At 35.7% G+C, this 16,174-nt stretch overlaps 1 protein-coding gene across 2 annotated transcripts in view; it reads right to left on the bottom strand.

Annotated features, from left to right (window-relative positions):
• Nucleotides 1-16,174, bottom strand: part of DSTYK (dual serine/threonine and tyrosine protein kinase) — a 41,002-nt gene that overhangs the window by 10,742 nt on the left and 14,086 nt on the right. For both annotated transcript variants that reach the window (XM_026676808.2, XM_087959678.1), the window contains 6 exons: nt 11,061-11,724; nt 6,548-6,783; nt 5,020-5,103; nt 3,947-4,123; nt 2,801-2,930; nt 1,563-1,719 (listed from right to left, as the gene is read on the bottom strand). In XM_026676808.2, coding sequence (XP_026532593.1) covers nt 1,563-1,719; nt 2,801-2,930; nt 3,947-4,123; nt 5,020-5,103; nt 6,548-6,783; nt 11,061-11,724 — 1,448 coding nt within the window. The remainder of the gene's footprint in view (nt 1-1,562; nt 1,720-2,800; nt 2,931-3,946; nt 4,124-5,019; nt 5,104-6,547; nt 6,784-11,060; nt 11,725-16,174) is intronic.

The raw sequence follows: 16,174 nt of genomic DNA, 5'->3' as shown, positions 1-16,174 counted from the left end.
CAGGGCAAAACAATAAATGCAATCTACATAGACTTCTAAAAGCTAGCCTTTGATTTAGTGGTACACTACAAACTACTATTAAAACTAAAATCTTATGGTATCTCTGGACACCTGCATAACTGGATAGAAGCATTCCTGTCAAACAGACAACAAATAGTCAAAATTGGAAACATCCTATCAAATTCTGTACCTGTCAACAGTGGTGTCCCCCAAGGCAGTGTTCTAGGACCAGCTCTCTTCATACTCTACATAAATGACCTCTGTGATCATATTAAGAGCAACTGCATTCTCTTCGCTGATGATGTAAAACTATTCAACACCACAGATAATTCTGCTACCCTTCAAAAAGACCTCGACTATGTATCAGAATGGTCAAACAAATGGCAACTTCAAATCTCAACAAATAAATGCTCTGTCTTACATATTGGCAAAAAAAATCAGAAAATAAAATACAAGCTGAATAGTCAAGACCTTGTTGATGATCCAAACTCTGTCAAGGACCTTGGAGTACACATCACAAATGATCTAAGTGCTGGAGCCCACTGCAACTACATAGCCAAAAAGGCTTTAAGAGTTGTTAACCTAATCCTACGTAGCTTTTTCTCTGATAATATCACACTACTAACTAGAGCATACAAAACATTTGCTGGACCAATGCTTGAATACAGATCATCAGAGTCTGGAACCCACATTACGTATCTGATATTAACACAGTTGAGAAAGTCCAGAAATATTTCACAAGAAGAGTTCTCCACTCCTCTACTCATTGCAGAACACCTCATGCCACCAGACGTGAAATTGTAGACCTAGAAAACGTAGAACTACGCTGCCTTCAGTCCGATCTAAGTGTAGTATATAAAATCATACATTGCAATGCCCTACCTGTCAATGAATACTTCAGCTTCAACCATAACAATACAAGAGCACACAATAGATACAAACTCATGGTTTACTGCACCAAACTTGATTTCAGGAAATACGACTTCAGCAACAGAGTGGTCAATGTCTGGAATACTCTACCTGACTCTGTGGTTTCTTCCCCAAACCCCAAAAACTTTAACCTTAGACTGTCTACTATTGACCTCACCCCTTTCCTAAGAGGTCTGTAGGGGGCATGCATTAGCGCACCAATGTGCCTACCGTCCCTGTCCTATTGTTTCTTTTATTTCTCTTAAATGTATCCATGTATTCATAACTATGTTTATACTTATACCTATTATCTTGTAAGCAATTGACAAATCAAATAACAAAAAAAAAAATCACACTATGTGGCCAATGGATAAACTGCTCTATTTTGCTGCCTTAACACACACAATCTGTACAGTTGGGATGAGGAGGAGAGAGGAAGGGGGTTACTGCAGCATACCTGCAATCAATTGTAAGGGCGAATTAGCCCAGGACACTGCAGTGGCCATAACTTCAAAACTAGGTTGTATGTAGGGGGTCTGTCATAACTTCAAATAGCCATTAAGTCACCTTTTGTATCTGGAGGACTACCTGTAGTTTGGCAGGCTTCTCTTGCTATTTACTGTTCATTAACAACAAAATGTAATTGTACTCACCTCATATAGTGAAATTCTAGTGCAAGATCATTCCAATGCTTTTCATCTGGTGGAACGACAGATTTGAGTGCACATGGGAAGTGTCCCCCCCAGGCATTACATAGGTACACCACTCCATATTGCCCTCGGCCCAATTCACGGCCTAGTTTTGGTTTGCCTGAAACAAATAACAACTTTATCAGAGTAAAGTATTTTCTATGGTCCTTTCTGGTGTATTTTTCAAAATGTATTAACTCTATTAATTTTAATGTTATGACTATGCTATTAATTAACTGTGTAAGTTCAATAATACAATGAACGTTGTATAATGTATACAATTTATAATACTATACTGAATCAGATTTAGTCAAATATTATATTGATATAATGTAAAGATATCTGCTTCCTGGCACCTGCGTTATTATCTGGTTTGGTTTGGTTTGGATTTTAAATGTATTCTGTTATCTCATGTTTTATCAGGTAATGCTGTATTTTTAGATTTATTACATTTTCAGTAACTGCTCTGAAACTTAATAAAACTATATCAAGCTATATGTACAATATTTCAGCTCTTTTTCTACTTTGCTTTCACTATTATTTTCAGGTCTTAGGACAGTAAAGCATTAGTATTAAGTCTAGAGTTATCCTTTTACAAACTAAAGTGATCTTTTGGTTGCACAATGCAGCCTACTAAAGAAGAGGGAATTCTGATTTCTCCCAGTACTCTTGCAACTATGCAAGCCATGGGCTCAACTTAGATCACAATTTGGGATGTGGTTTATTTAAAATATATGATTACTAATTGCATGAATGCTATTATCATGAACAGTGGTGGTGCAGTGGTTAGAATGCACTGCACCACTGTGGCTCATGATAATAGCATTCATGAAGATTACTTCTGCTAACTGCCGGCTGCCAACAGTTCGGCAGTTCGATTCTCACTGGCACAAAGTTGACTCAGCCTTCCATCCCTCTGAGGTTGGTAAAATGAGGACCCAGACTGGTGGGGGCAATATGCTGACTCTGTAAACTGCTTAGAAAAGCGGTATATCAGTCTAAGTGCTATTGCTGTTATTGTCTAGAGTTAGAATTAAAACATAAGCCTTCTAAATTATGATGACCTCTAACTTTTCCAATCAGTCCAGTCACTATGTGTACATAATAGAAATAAAGCACCATCGACTTGTAAAATTGAAAATTGCAGAAAAAAATGAAGCCGAGTCATTAATAAATAAGAAAAGAGACATGGCAATGCTCACCATATAACAAAACATCTTGCAAGGACCTGCTTTCCAGTGACAGACGGGCAAGGCGAGGGGCATGGTCTTTCCGCACCTTCAACCAAAGATCCTCTGTTTTTTCAAGCCTACCCGAATGGCCAGCCTCTAGCTAATACAAAGTTAATCAAATATAAGTACATCTGTGCCATTTTTTGGATAATATCTAGATACTCACACAATATTCTACTTCCTTCCGTATTAAAAAAAATTAAATAGGATCAGTCATTAATCCTTTCATTCAATGCCATTGGAACTTCAGTCATTGAAAGAATGTTTGTAACTCAGGGACTATCTTTAATTATCCCTTGAGCATCTTCTGCTGTTTTCAGTTTGATTTCTAGCTTCTGCCCATGTCTAACAGTGGTAGCTAGTTCATCTACTCCTTTAATGTAGCTCTAGATCAGGGGCCGGTGGGCCAGATCCAGCCCACGGGTTGCTTAGATCTGGCCCACGAGGCCACCCTGGAAACAACAAAGGACTGACCTGTGGTTCCTCTGCCAGTGAAAATGGAGCTCGCAAGGCATGGCCCGCAAGGCATGGCCCACCCGAGCTCCATTTCACTGGCAGAGGATTGCAGGAGGCCATTCCAGTCAAAAACAGAGCTTGCAAGGGTCATGCGCGCCCCCAAGCTCCGTTTTCACTGGCAGATGGTTACAGGAGGCCATCACAATGGAAAATGGAGCTCGGGAGACTGTTTTTGCTCTCAGAGCGCTCAGGTCACCACAGGTACCCCCTGAAACAAGTGATGTCATGCTGACCACGCCCACCCTGATGACCCTCAATCCATAATATCAAACGCACCAAATGTTTATTCCCTAGTAATTTTTAAGAGTTGGCAAATGATCACTACGGTATCATTACTTCCACTTCTGTTTTAATGGCTAGAATAGCTGTAACAGTGTAACAATGCAGTCCTACATTTAAATGGAATTAAATGGAATTAAATGGAATTTCCAGCTATCTCCAATTGTTAAAAGGATCATAGGAGATAAAATGGTATTCAAATGTTCTTTATGTTGCCAAAGAATAGAGAGATGAGCAGTAGATATCCTTCATATTATTTGAAAATTTGAGATTAAATTTGCTAATTTATGTTCTTTGCAGTTCCTTTTACATCAAACTGACCTGTCGCAAAGAAGCAGCAAAAGCTTCATGAGAGCTATTTAGCCTTGTTCGGAACTGGCTGCAGATGCTCTTTGCCAATCTGGATGCGCTAAGACTCTCAATGGCATCCTGAGCAATCTTCCTTTTCCACTCCCTGGTGATAGCGGGTGGGCTCACCCAAGAGATCCGTTGTATTATCTAAAGAAGAAAAAATACATGTATCTTATTGTTGGTGTTAGGGATATACACCCTAGCAGAACCTGCACGGCAGTCAGGCAGGCAGGCAAATATGTGAGACAAACGTTTTTGTAGCTTACACTCAGTAAAACAGATACACTGTGCTAGTTAAATAGTTTATTCCAGTAAGATTTATAGCATAGTCAAACAGTCCATATATCATACACTAGTTCAGTCCGTCCGGGGATTATTCAGTTGCAAAGTCCAGTGTCGAAAAAGAGGTCATTAAACTTACAAATATCAGTCCAGTAATATATCTCTTCGCAGTAGAGATATGAAGAAGCCAAACCTCCTTTCTTCCTTTAGCAACAGCAAGGAACACGCAGTTATCAAACCATCAATCCATCATCGTTAGCAAGCAATCCAGTAAGCCAGCAATCAATCAAGTTCTCTTGCTCCCTCTTATGGCGATTTACAGCCGCACCCAAAATTACACACTTTGCAGTTAAAGTGGCACACACTTAAATTCACTATCATAGTCTATATATATTATTTTACCCAAACTACGTTAGGTAACCTATGTTATTCCTAACAGTTGGAACTCAAGTATTAAAGTGCTGCTTTCATCTTAGCCAACATTAACTTTGGATCTGGCAAGCACAAATAAATTAGGATAATGGACGAGACTAAATAAATGCTGTTGTTGTTGTTATATGTTGTTATATTCAACACATATTTTGCCATATTTTATCTCTTCATTTTTAAAATCAGTTGTCTTTTATTCCAACATAAGATGCCCCTGAATCTTAATGCATAATAGAAGTACATTGTGCAGATGGTGATATGAATTAATAGAAGATAATGTACTTGCAATAAATTTCATTAGAATGAATCAGTGCTGTTAAAATATTTAATACCTGCTTGATCTGTTCCCACAGCATCCGTGATACTGTTGAACCAGAGTGAAAAGTAACTTCTACGTGGTAGGCTGCATTCAATATCTGCAAACAGAAAACAGATTGATTATATACCTGCAAATTGAAATAACTGTCCACTATATTTAAAGAACTGAGTACCTTGGAAAGAGCTTCATAAATAAATGGACTCTTTGTGCCAAAAAGCAAACTGCTTTGGTCTGTGTATGAATTCAGTCCATTCCCAATTTACCCAAGAGGAAGAAGAGCCTGAATTTAAGGCAACCCCTTTTCCCAGAGGACATACAGATCAAAACAATATACATACACAATCTTGTGCATTGCCCAACTTCCTCAATACATCAATTAGAATTGCCAACTCCAATTGAAATCAATTCTGCAGATGAACTGCTCACCCAACCATACTCTGCTGCAAACATAGCACGCATACAAATACGATGGCAAGAGGCCACACTTTAAAAAATCAATAAGACTGATTTTAATCAATATTAACTAATTGCTCATAAAATATGACATCCCGTATGTAAAATTAATTGGTTATAACCCCCACACGCATACATAATTATCTCATACACAAATGCTCTTTGATCATCTATACATATGTACTCTGGGTTAGATTCCATTAAGTCTAGTGGCTCATATCCCCAGGTAAGTATGCATAGACTGCTGTTATGCTAATAGAATGATTTGCATCACTAAGCTTATTTCACATATAATGGGGTGAAAATTAAGGAAAACTACTTACAATATGGACGTCCCCTCCCCTTCTTTTTTTACTAAGAGATAATAAATCGATACAGGCATTTGCGCTGGACTTCAAGCACAAGGAAACCTGTGCATATTTAATGTATATTAAGTTTTGTTTATTTTAATGGTTGCTACTCCTAAGTAAATACATGTTGGGCTTTATTCCTGCTCAATCACTGTCACTCCATTCCAGATGCTGAGGCCAAGTATCTATACTGGGAAATCTCTTTTATCTATGGAGGTTATCTGCAGAGTGAGGATCCTATTATCAAGAGTCCTTATTTTTTCACAAACAGGAGACTTTCTATGGCAAACAGGTGCCTCACATGAAAAACAATCAAGGCAGTTCCAAGGTAGCCTCTTTTTCCCTTGAAGGGACAACTCATCCCCTTATCATCCTTCTGCCATTTACTCATTTTCAACAGCTTAATGCTCTAATAGCATTTTCTCAGCAAACACAGGGTGACGTCTCCCAATTAATAGGTGGTTATTATGAGAAAAACTCTAATTTTCTTTGTGTGTGCACTTTCTTTGTTTACTAAACTTATGTTCCATTTCGACAGATGTACTTTTACTCTCTCAACAAACTTGTGAGGCAAATATTGGGATAGTGGTTGACCCACAGTCATACCCAAAGGGTTGTGGTTCAACCCAAGTTTCCCTAATCCGAATCAAATTGTTTTTGCATCACACTGCCTCTCGATCAGCTAATATCCTAGAACAGTTCTGTAAAATGATCTCATTACTTTGTTTTAAACATTACCTGTTTTAAATAATTGCTTGTAATATGTACTGAAATATCCTGCTGAGATTTTTCCAGACTCTTCAGACATCTTTCCAGAGTGCCTACAAAGCTCTCTCGCAAATAGTCCACAGAACTTATGAGTTTATTAGCTACTGCTTGGTTTAACCTTGAGATTATCAATTCCTGGATTTGCTTCATACAGCACTTAATGTCTTTAGAACTTATAGGCTCCCCATTCTCAGGAATAATTATATCTAGAAGAGAAATAGAGGGGGAAAAATCAATATTAAAAGAAGTATAAGCAGCTACTCAAAACAAATATAAAGTTACATTTTGTGCTTAAAGGTAAAGGTTCCCCTCGCACATATATGCTAGTCGTTTCTGACTCTAGGGGGTGGTGCTCATCTTTGTTACAAAGCTGAAGAGCCAGCGCTGTCCGAAGATGTCTCCGAGGTCATGTGGCTGGCATGACTAAATGTTGAAGGTGCACGGAACGCTGTTACCTTCCCACCAAAGTGGTCCCTATTTTTCTACTTGCATTTTTACATGCTTTCAAACTGCTAGGTTGGCAGAAGCTGGGACAAATAACAGGAGCTCACTATGTTACTCAGCGCTAGGGATTCGAACTGCAGAACTTTCTGATCGACAAGCTCAGCATCTCAGCCACTGAGCCACCACGTCCCTCATTTTGTGCTTTAGTACTATTAACTATAAATGCTAGCTAAATTGGATTTTAGTAACCTATTCTTCTATCTAACCCCAAACAATCCCACAAATTAAGCATTTTGTCTCTTGAAGTTAGTAGGAGAGTTAAGCATTTATTTAACTCTCTTAATGAAGGTAGGACTAGTTTAGATACTGTAAAATCAAACTCGCCTAAAAATAAGCACTATCTTAAGCTTTCTTATGGAGTAGAAATTTTCAAATCTGCACTAAAGACAAGCTCCTTTTTCAGTTGTTTGTAACTTTTTGTTTGTTTCTATAGCCACACATAATTTCATAATGCCTATGAATTTAATCATAAGATTTATACATTTCCCTCAACTGCAGCTGTTTTTAAAACATCTTAATATCCACCTAACCAGGTAGATTTTAGACAGATATAAAAGTGTAACTAATAAATAATGTGATATTGTTCTCTACTCTGTTGTTATGCAACATTTACATAACATTTAATGTGATTGATGGTGAATACATAAAATACATAAAAATTAGTTACATCCAAAAAATGCACTGCTAAACTGTTCAGATTAATTGGATAGTTTCACTAGATTATTCCAATGCTACATAGTGAAACTTCAATTTAGCAACCCTGACTTCATGAACTTTGAATGCAACAAACAAGAAACAAGATTTCCATCAAGATATCTCTCAAAAACTATGTTCATTATATTCAAAATTAATGTGATAAATTTAAAACATACATGCACACACTTATTTGTGGTGGTATTCATCATTTGTATGATAATGTTATCCAGTATAGCATTGCAATGATATACCTTATGATTTAACACGCATTCAGGAAAAATGAACACCCCTTCCCTCAAATGGTTCATAATATTAGGCTTTAAAAGTTGTTTGTTACTTATAAAACTAATGTATTATTCAGTGAGGTTTACCACATCTAAACATATTTACTTTTTTTACAATATGATAAAGAATTAAAATTTTACAATATGCTAATGAATTAAAATATTTAGTTGTTAGTTGCAGTTAATGAATTTTAAGATCAACTATTATTGATTCCATTTTTATCCATGAATTTTGCTTTTTCAATAAATAAAAATATGTAATCATTGCAGAGCCCCTTCAAGTGATAAATTCATAGTTGAATCCCATCAAAAAGTGCTTTGTTCTGAATTAAGCATTAAATATTAGAATCATTCTGCAAATTGTTTTTACAAGTTAACTTTTGTAATTAAGTTTGCAAAAGTTAACATGTAAATCAGACTATACTTATACATTCCATTTTTATCCATTAAATTTGCTTTTTCAATAAATAAAAAATATGTAATCATTGCAGAGCCCCTTCAAGTGATAAATCACTTTCAGACATGAGATCTACCATCAAAAGGTGATTTTATTGTTAAAAATTATCTAAAAGAACCTTGAAGGTTTAAGAAGCACAGAAAACATCTTATCTGGCCCTTAGACTGTCCCTTCCCACAGTTTAAATAACAGAAATATTAGGAAAAAATGTCCACCATCTTTTGGATCTTCTAAATTCTTGCGTATTTTGCTACTCAATGTTATTAAAACTTCCTATCGATCTTACCAATATAGAAAAGGAGTCTGACCACACTGAATTATTGTCATTATTTCATAATATCATCAAACATGTGCTGTGCCCTTAGATAATGCCCAATTAAATTGATCTTTTATTGCAATAACTTCAACTAAATGTTTTCTAGAAGTGAAAACAATCTCTCATATATTGGTATAGGAATTGACCCACTCCTCCTTTGTAAACTGCTTCAGCTTAGTAAACAATTGAGGCTTTTCTAGTATGAACTAGAAAACTTATCATGGGGCTGGGATATTTGAGGGATCGTGTCTCCTGAATCATATCTACTCATCCCATCAGTTTTGGTAAAGAAAGAAATATTACCAGGGGTGGGATCTGACAGGGTTAACTATCGGTTCGGTGATTTATGAGGTTCGGTGATTTATGATGTGCTTCCCTGCACTTGCATGCACCTGTAAATCATCACCAGCATGCTGCCAGCAGAAAAGCAGCCTTTGAAAAAGCACTTTTTGCCAGCTTTTTTAAGTGCAGCTGTGCCTCGCACGGCAGCTGAAGTTGAAAAAGCAGGAAATAAAGGTCAGGTAAGAGGCCTGGTGGGTGGGTGGGCAAAAACATCAGCAGACATAGAACCAGTTCTATGTCTGCTGCTCTTCAGAGCTACCGGTTCTACAGAGGTGGACAGAACCAGTGGAAACCCACCCCTGAATATTACAGGTCTCATCCGCAAAGGAATTTCATGTAACGGGCCAAAGAAGAGAGTCTCTGGACCATTTTCCCAAGAACAGATTGGTCCTGACCTTGCTGGCCTTCCAGAATGGCCTAAAAACGTAGCTTTGCCATCTGGCCTGGGCATCCTGTAATGTCGGTATGGAACCTGCAAAGTGCAAACTAAGTGGATTCCCTTGCAGATTCTGTTTTTAATAGTCTTTACTGGTTTTTGATTACATTTGTTATGGTTTGGGTTATGTTGTAGTATCATTTTTGTATTTTTGATTTTATGTGAGACGAACAGCTGTATAAATTTATCAGATAAGTAAATATTAAATAAACTGATCATTTCAGGTCCTACCACATTTCCTTGGGGTTTAGACTAAACTTTGATTTGGCCATGTCAAAACTAGATTTATTGTTCATCCATTATCTCATAAACCTGCTTGTATGTTTATTACTGTTTTTGTTACATAACTCACAACTTCAGCTGAGAGACAGCTGGCCTGATATTCTCTGGTTTAATTCTGAAACAAAGCAGAATTCATTCAACCTTCAAAGATGGAATGTCATCAAATCCTGAGGGCATTCCTTCTGCTGCCCACTCTAAAAGAGTCTGCTGTGTCATCTAGACACTTTTAGGCAAACTTGAGATAACTATTGATGTTCTTCTTAATGGCTACTATTATGCTGTTTTCCCCTGAATCCAAACTTTTACCCTATATTTTCTGATGAAAGAATTATGATTTTTGCCATGTCTAAAGCCTATAGATCCCAGAAAGCTGTTCTGAGATTCCTTGAGACTTGTAGCTTGAAATGATTTCACTGGAACAACCGTTCAATATTACCACAAATCTTTTCCATTTCATGACTGTTACTCTGATTATGGATCAGTAGAAAGCCTCAAGGCTTTGGAAAAATTTCAAAATCAGTTTCTTGGTTGAGGCACATCAATTCCTTTTTTTATAATGGTTTCAGGAAATATATTCTGAAAAGGGTATAACTTGCCTCTACTCTCTTGGAGAGAGCCAAAGTTTATGAGATTTATATAAGTCAAGAGTGGTCCTAATTATGTTTTAATTTAATTCATTGTTCTAGGAGGGTAATTACTTGCGCGCGCGCACGTACATGAAAGAAGGACCCTTATGAAGTCTGTATAACGCTCAGTAGTGAAATGTACAAAATTTCATAAAATACTTTTACAGAAAACTTAGTTAGAAAGCTGTATCTCTTTCAGTCAGACAGCCATCACATTAGTCATTCCCCAATGTAAGCACACTTCAGGCATATAGGTTTCAGATCCCAGAAATATCTATACTACCTAGAGAGTATCCAGCTGCAGAAAACTAAATAAATTACTCATAGTGATCCAATGTATATGAAATTTCCACCAATTGTGTTTCAATCCTGATGGCATATTCACGTGACTTGTAAGCATTTAAAAGCAAAACATATGAACATTTTTACATGGACCAACATGGGAATCTGTAAGTAGGAGGCTTTTCAGAAGCAGTATAAAATACAAAATAGAATTTTCTTTGCAGGTCATTACCATACTTATGGTATGAATTGCTTTACCTTTGAATTCCATATTAGCAGCATCTTCCAGCAGCTCTTCTTTCATGTTATTGAGAGTTTCAATTATCATATCTTTCATTTCTTCTTGTTTGCGGTTGGCTATATTCATCAGAGATTCATACAGCTCATTCTCTTTCTTCCGCGTATACTCTAAACGCTTTGGAGTGATTTGCAGGTCTCGTTGCATGTCAAAGGCTTGGTTGATAAAAATGTCTAAGCAACGGTAGTGTACAATGTTCAAAATGGTGGCAGCGTCTACCAAGCGCTGTTGTAGCACTTGTTTGGAGAAAGTGCTAAGCAGACGAATCTTATCAGACTGTTCTACCAGCATGCTTTGGGCTTTGGCATCAGTGCTAGGAGCTCCACAACTGCAATGGCTGCTACTAAGATAATCTAAATCTAGCAGTTGCCGAAAAAGGGATGACTTTTCAGTTTCCGCATTCTGAGGAGATATTAGTTCAGATCCTAAATTTAATACTTTGAAAAAGAAGATGGGTAAAGCGAACTTCTCTTTAATCTCTTGCAACTCGTTCATGTCCAGGGTTGAAAGTTCAGCCTCACTGATGGCAAAAGTGATGACTGGAAGAACGCTGTTGATGTATTCTCCCAAAGTGTCTTCAGCTGACTGGAATCCCCGACATGGAGCTATCACAATATCCATTTCCTGAAGATAGCAAAGCATTAAAAATTTAACATTAAGGTTTGATTTGAGCTTTGCATCCAGCACTCCCTCCCTTCCACATCCACAGCAAGAAATGTATCTCTCCTGCTTTCAAGGGGAATCTGAGAAAGTTAAACATAATAACAATCTTTAAGTGCAATGAAATCCTAATTTTGTGTAAATAAAGACAGTCACTCAATTTTTCCTTTAACTCTCCCGAATATTAAAAAAAACTCATATTAATGACACTAATCCTTCCTCATTTAGATACAGAACATGTTCTAACAGTATGACAGAAGAGATGGCTTCCAAAAATTATAGATAATCCAGTGCAACTCTTCAGTGCAAAGCAGATAAATTTATTTAGCTTTCAGTGAAGTGGCTAGCTTAAATATATAGTATACTTTATAAAACATGATGGTACATTACTCCTATGTTTTTCACAACAGAATAATTAAGGCTATAATTATTTTGTAGGTGTTTGAGATAAATTGCCTTGTCTTTGTGACAGATTATCCATGCTCTTCATAAAGCCTTATAATTGCTGCATGCCAAGTAATTGCACTACAGCTACTGAACTGACTTAGGTTGGCTTGTAATAACTTTATATGTGTGTGCTAAATTATATTGGCTGTAAGAACTTTTGTTTTTAAAAATTTATACAGTATTCATGTAAAATTTCAGAAACACTATATCTCTATATATTTATGGCCACTGCATGTTTTGAAATCTATTCTGATATGCGTGCTTAATTCAGCACATTGCTCGATGTTGCTTTGATATATTTTAAGTTTACAAATATGAATAGCAGAATTGTAATAATTCTGGCAAACACTCCCTGAACTGATATAATTTGCTTGCTTTTCACAGAAACAATTTATTATACATTTTAATCACATTTTCAGCAATCAGAACCATGCCAAATATTATATTACATTAAATGTAATTCCACCCTCCCCCAATGCAAATGTGTTATGAAAAATGAAATAAAGAGCCAGGTTTAAGAGAATTTCAGGACTCAATAGTATCAATAGTATTCGTTAATTCAGATTCATATTACTCTTAAAACATTATATAAGCTTAGAACTGGTAATATGAAAAAGATCAAAGTGAATTTAAGAAAGGTGCTTGTCTTTGAACAAACATCAACAAATATTCACATGCTGTCTGAGACGCACATTTTTTCAAACATTTCAACTGTCCCCACCCTGAACAAACCAAAGTTGAGCATAACAGAAATGATAAACCTATAAAGCTATTACTAAACAATTAAATGTAGCAAATTTTAGCCACTTCAATACATCACTAAGGTTTTCCAAAATTCTTTTCCTGCAACCCTCAAAATAAACTGTTAATTGCCGTTTGCCTGACTGTCATGGGACTTCAGAGCATAGAATAAAAAAACTGATGTTGCTAGGCAAAAGTGAAAGTTAAGATAAAGATGCATGTGCAAATCAACACTGCGATAGAGATGACTCACATTGATCACAATAAACAAAGTCAATGAAGTGGAAAGAGTTAGACATCTCAATATGACAACTAATCTTATTTGATGAACAGAAGCTAAAGTGAATATTCTTGCAAGCTCTTAGCAATGGTTTTCTTTTAGCGTTTGCCTCTTCTCATACAGGATAACAGAACTGCTAAGCATAAGGCTAATATTCCACAGTGGAACTTATTTCTGCAACTGGATTTAATGCCTGGAAATTAAACTTACAGAGCTTAAAACATTTTCAACCAAATCAACTTTGCAAAAAATTTGTAAATGATGCGTTAACAACTTCAGGAGATCCACTCATTGCTGCAGCTGAATAAAATAATTTGGTAGAAAAGAATTGTCCTAATTAAATGAACTAGATGTTAGATCTATAAATAAAGGAACTGAATAGCAAATACCACCTTAAAATAGTAGTTTTCTTTTACAAGAGGGGACATTGTTAACACAATTAATACATTTTAATCATTAGCTGAAACCCTACTCACATCTTTTTCTAATAACCAGTTTTGCTTTTTGGTATGCAGTCTTTTAAAAAATATATCCATAATATGATAAAAAGCAACCGGAATACAATTACCTACAAATAAGAATCAGCAATATTTGTAGTTAACAGGAAGAGATAAACTTATATTTTATCCATTCCATCCTGAGAGAACCTACTGGTGTTCTCCCAACTGCACCTTTCTTTTAAAATGTGCCAGAACTGACAAGTACTGTTCTCACTTTATTAAGTAATTCTGCATATGGTTAGTAACCCTATCATTATTTATTCTAAAAGGAATAAATATAGTTAGGTAGCTGTAGAAAGAGAGTACAAAAGATTGTAAAAAAAAACCTGGGAAGGACAATACAGCATTATGACAGGCAAGGCATGGGTAAGCTAGAAGTGAGCATGTCACTAAGAAATATAGGATAAGAAAAAGAAAGTAAGTATATAGATAGTCCTCTATCTACAACCATAACTAAGCCCAACATTTCTGTTGTTAAGCAAGGCAGAGTGAGTTTTGCCCCATTTTACACCTTTTTTTGCCACACTTGTTAAGCAAATTGTTGCAGTTGTTAAGTGAATCATGCAGTCGTTAAGTGAATCTGGATTTCCCAATTGACTTTGCTTGTTGGAAGCCAGCTGGGAAGGTTACAAAAGGTGATCAAATGATCCAAGGACAATGCAACTGCCATAAATATACTGCCAGCTGCCAAGTGTCTGAATTTTGATCACGTGATCATCGGGGTGCAACAAAAATCATAGGTATAAAATCCAGTCATAAATCATTTGGTCGCTAAACAAATGGCTGTAAGTCAAGGACTACCTGTACGCAACTACCTGTTGTGAATATGGAATTGAAGTTTGATTGAAAAAGTATGATAAACATGTCCGAGTTTGTAAGTTCAGGTACTATTACTGGGACTGAGAACTGTAAAAAAATATTTTTGTTGCACCCCGATGATCACATACATAGAAAACTGCTTCAAAGCATGGATTCTTGTTGCACCAGGACATACTCTCCCCAAAATGTAGACAGAACTTTAGACAACATGCTGCAAAAATCATAATGTATATCTTCAATCAGGAAGGAAGATCAGAAAACTACATATTATAGCATTGGCTAATTAAACAATTTGAAGAAAGAGAAACAGCCGGACTGCAAAATGGTATTTCCTATAAACCTACAATAATATATCACACCTGGCTGCAGAGAAAGATTTCCATATAAAACAAACAAAACTTTAAGTAATAGTTTGAATAAAAGTAGCAACAAAGTAGAAATTGCAACACAGGCTACAGACAATGAAAAGTTTTAATAACAAATAATGTACAATAACGTTTGGCACAGATAAAGAAAAACAAATTTGCAATAAATTTGAACACTTTATTGGAAAGTAATATAGGATCAAATTATATTCTGGGACACTATGAAATGAGTTAAAATATTCAGTAGTACTGCTTGGAAATTTATTATGAATTTTGTGATAAGCTCCTTAATTATAGAAGAATATTTTTTAAGAGTTGAATAATGTAAGTAGTATTATGTATTTAATTTACCAAAATTTAATTAAGAATTTAATTAAGTAAAATCCAATTTGAATTCCAACCTCATTTTTCCCAAGTTATACCATAGTAAACATCTTTTCTACTGTTCAATTTTTCTACTTTAAGGGCATTTTGCCCTAAAAATGTGAATTACAACTTCCAGAATTTATAGGCTTGTAAGAATTAAAGTCTAATGGAAGAAAAGTCTGGAACACTGTATCACTCAGTTAAACAGTCCCAATCTACTTCTCCACATCTTCTCCACCTCTCTCAAATGTCCCAATCTACTTCTCCACCTCTGTCAAATGTCACTATATGATTATATAAATGTTCAACTCTTAATAGAGGTTAAGAACAGTGTAATTCAGAACTTTCTTGCACCTAATCTCAATTTGCATACAAAGAACTAATATCACAAGAATCTATTTTTAAAAAAGAAAAGGTTAGCAACATATTTTTCAAAATGTTTGAATGAAAAGTAATGATTTAGTCAGAAATACATAGGGCATAAAAACCACATAGTAAGTAAGAACTGTCTTCAACTCTTTGAATTCTATTAACAATATCTCTAGCAGTTGAAAACAAACAATTTTATTCAAGCCAAACATTTAAAAATCTGATTAAATAACTCTATATTTTACAATACTACATCTTCTGTTGCTTAACATTTTTCTGATAGCATTCTGTACAAAAATGACAAACTTGGCACTAGCTATTTCCACCTACTTGTTTTAATTGGTATTTCAATTAATTTCTTTTATTTAAAATTCCATAAATGGGAAATCTAACAATGGTCCTTTGGGGGAAGGGGGTTGAATTAAAAAAAAAAAAACCTCTCAATTTACTATTCCTAATGATACAAATGCTGAATTTGTCCTAAGTATACACCCTGAATCTAACTAAGGTACATTTTTCATTGATTC

Source organism: Notechis scutatus, chromosome 3, assembly GCF_049901735.1.
Source record: "Notechis scutatus isolate UNSWTSFEM ecotype Mainland chromosome 3, rNotScu1.2, whole genome shotgun sequence".
Lineage (NCBI taxonomy): Eukaryota > Metazoa > Chordata > Lepidosauria > Squamata > Elapidae > Notechis > Notechis scutatus.
The sequence above is the reverse complement of the archived record's forward strand: the minus strand, read 5'-3'. Positions and strand labels throughout refer to the sequence as shown.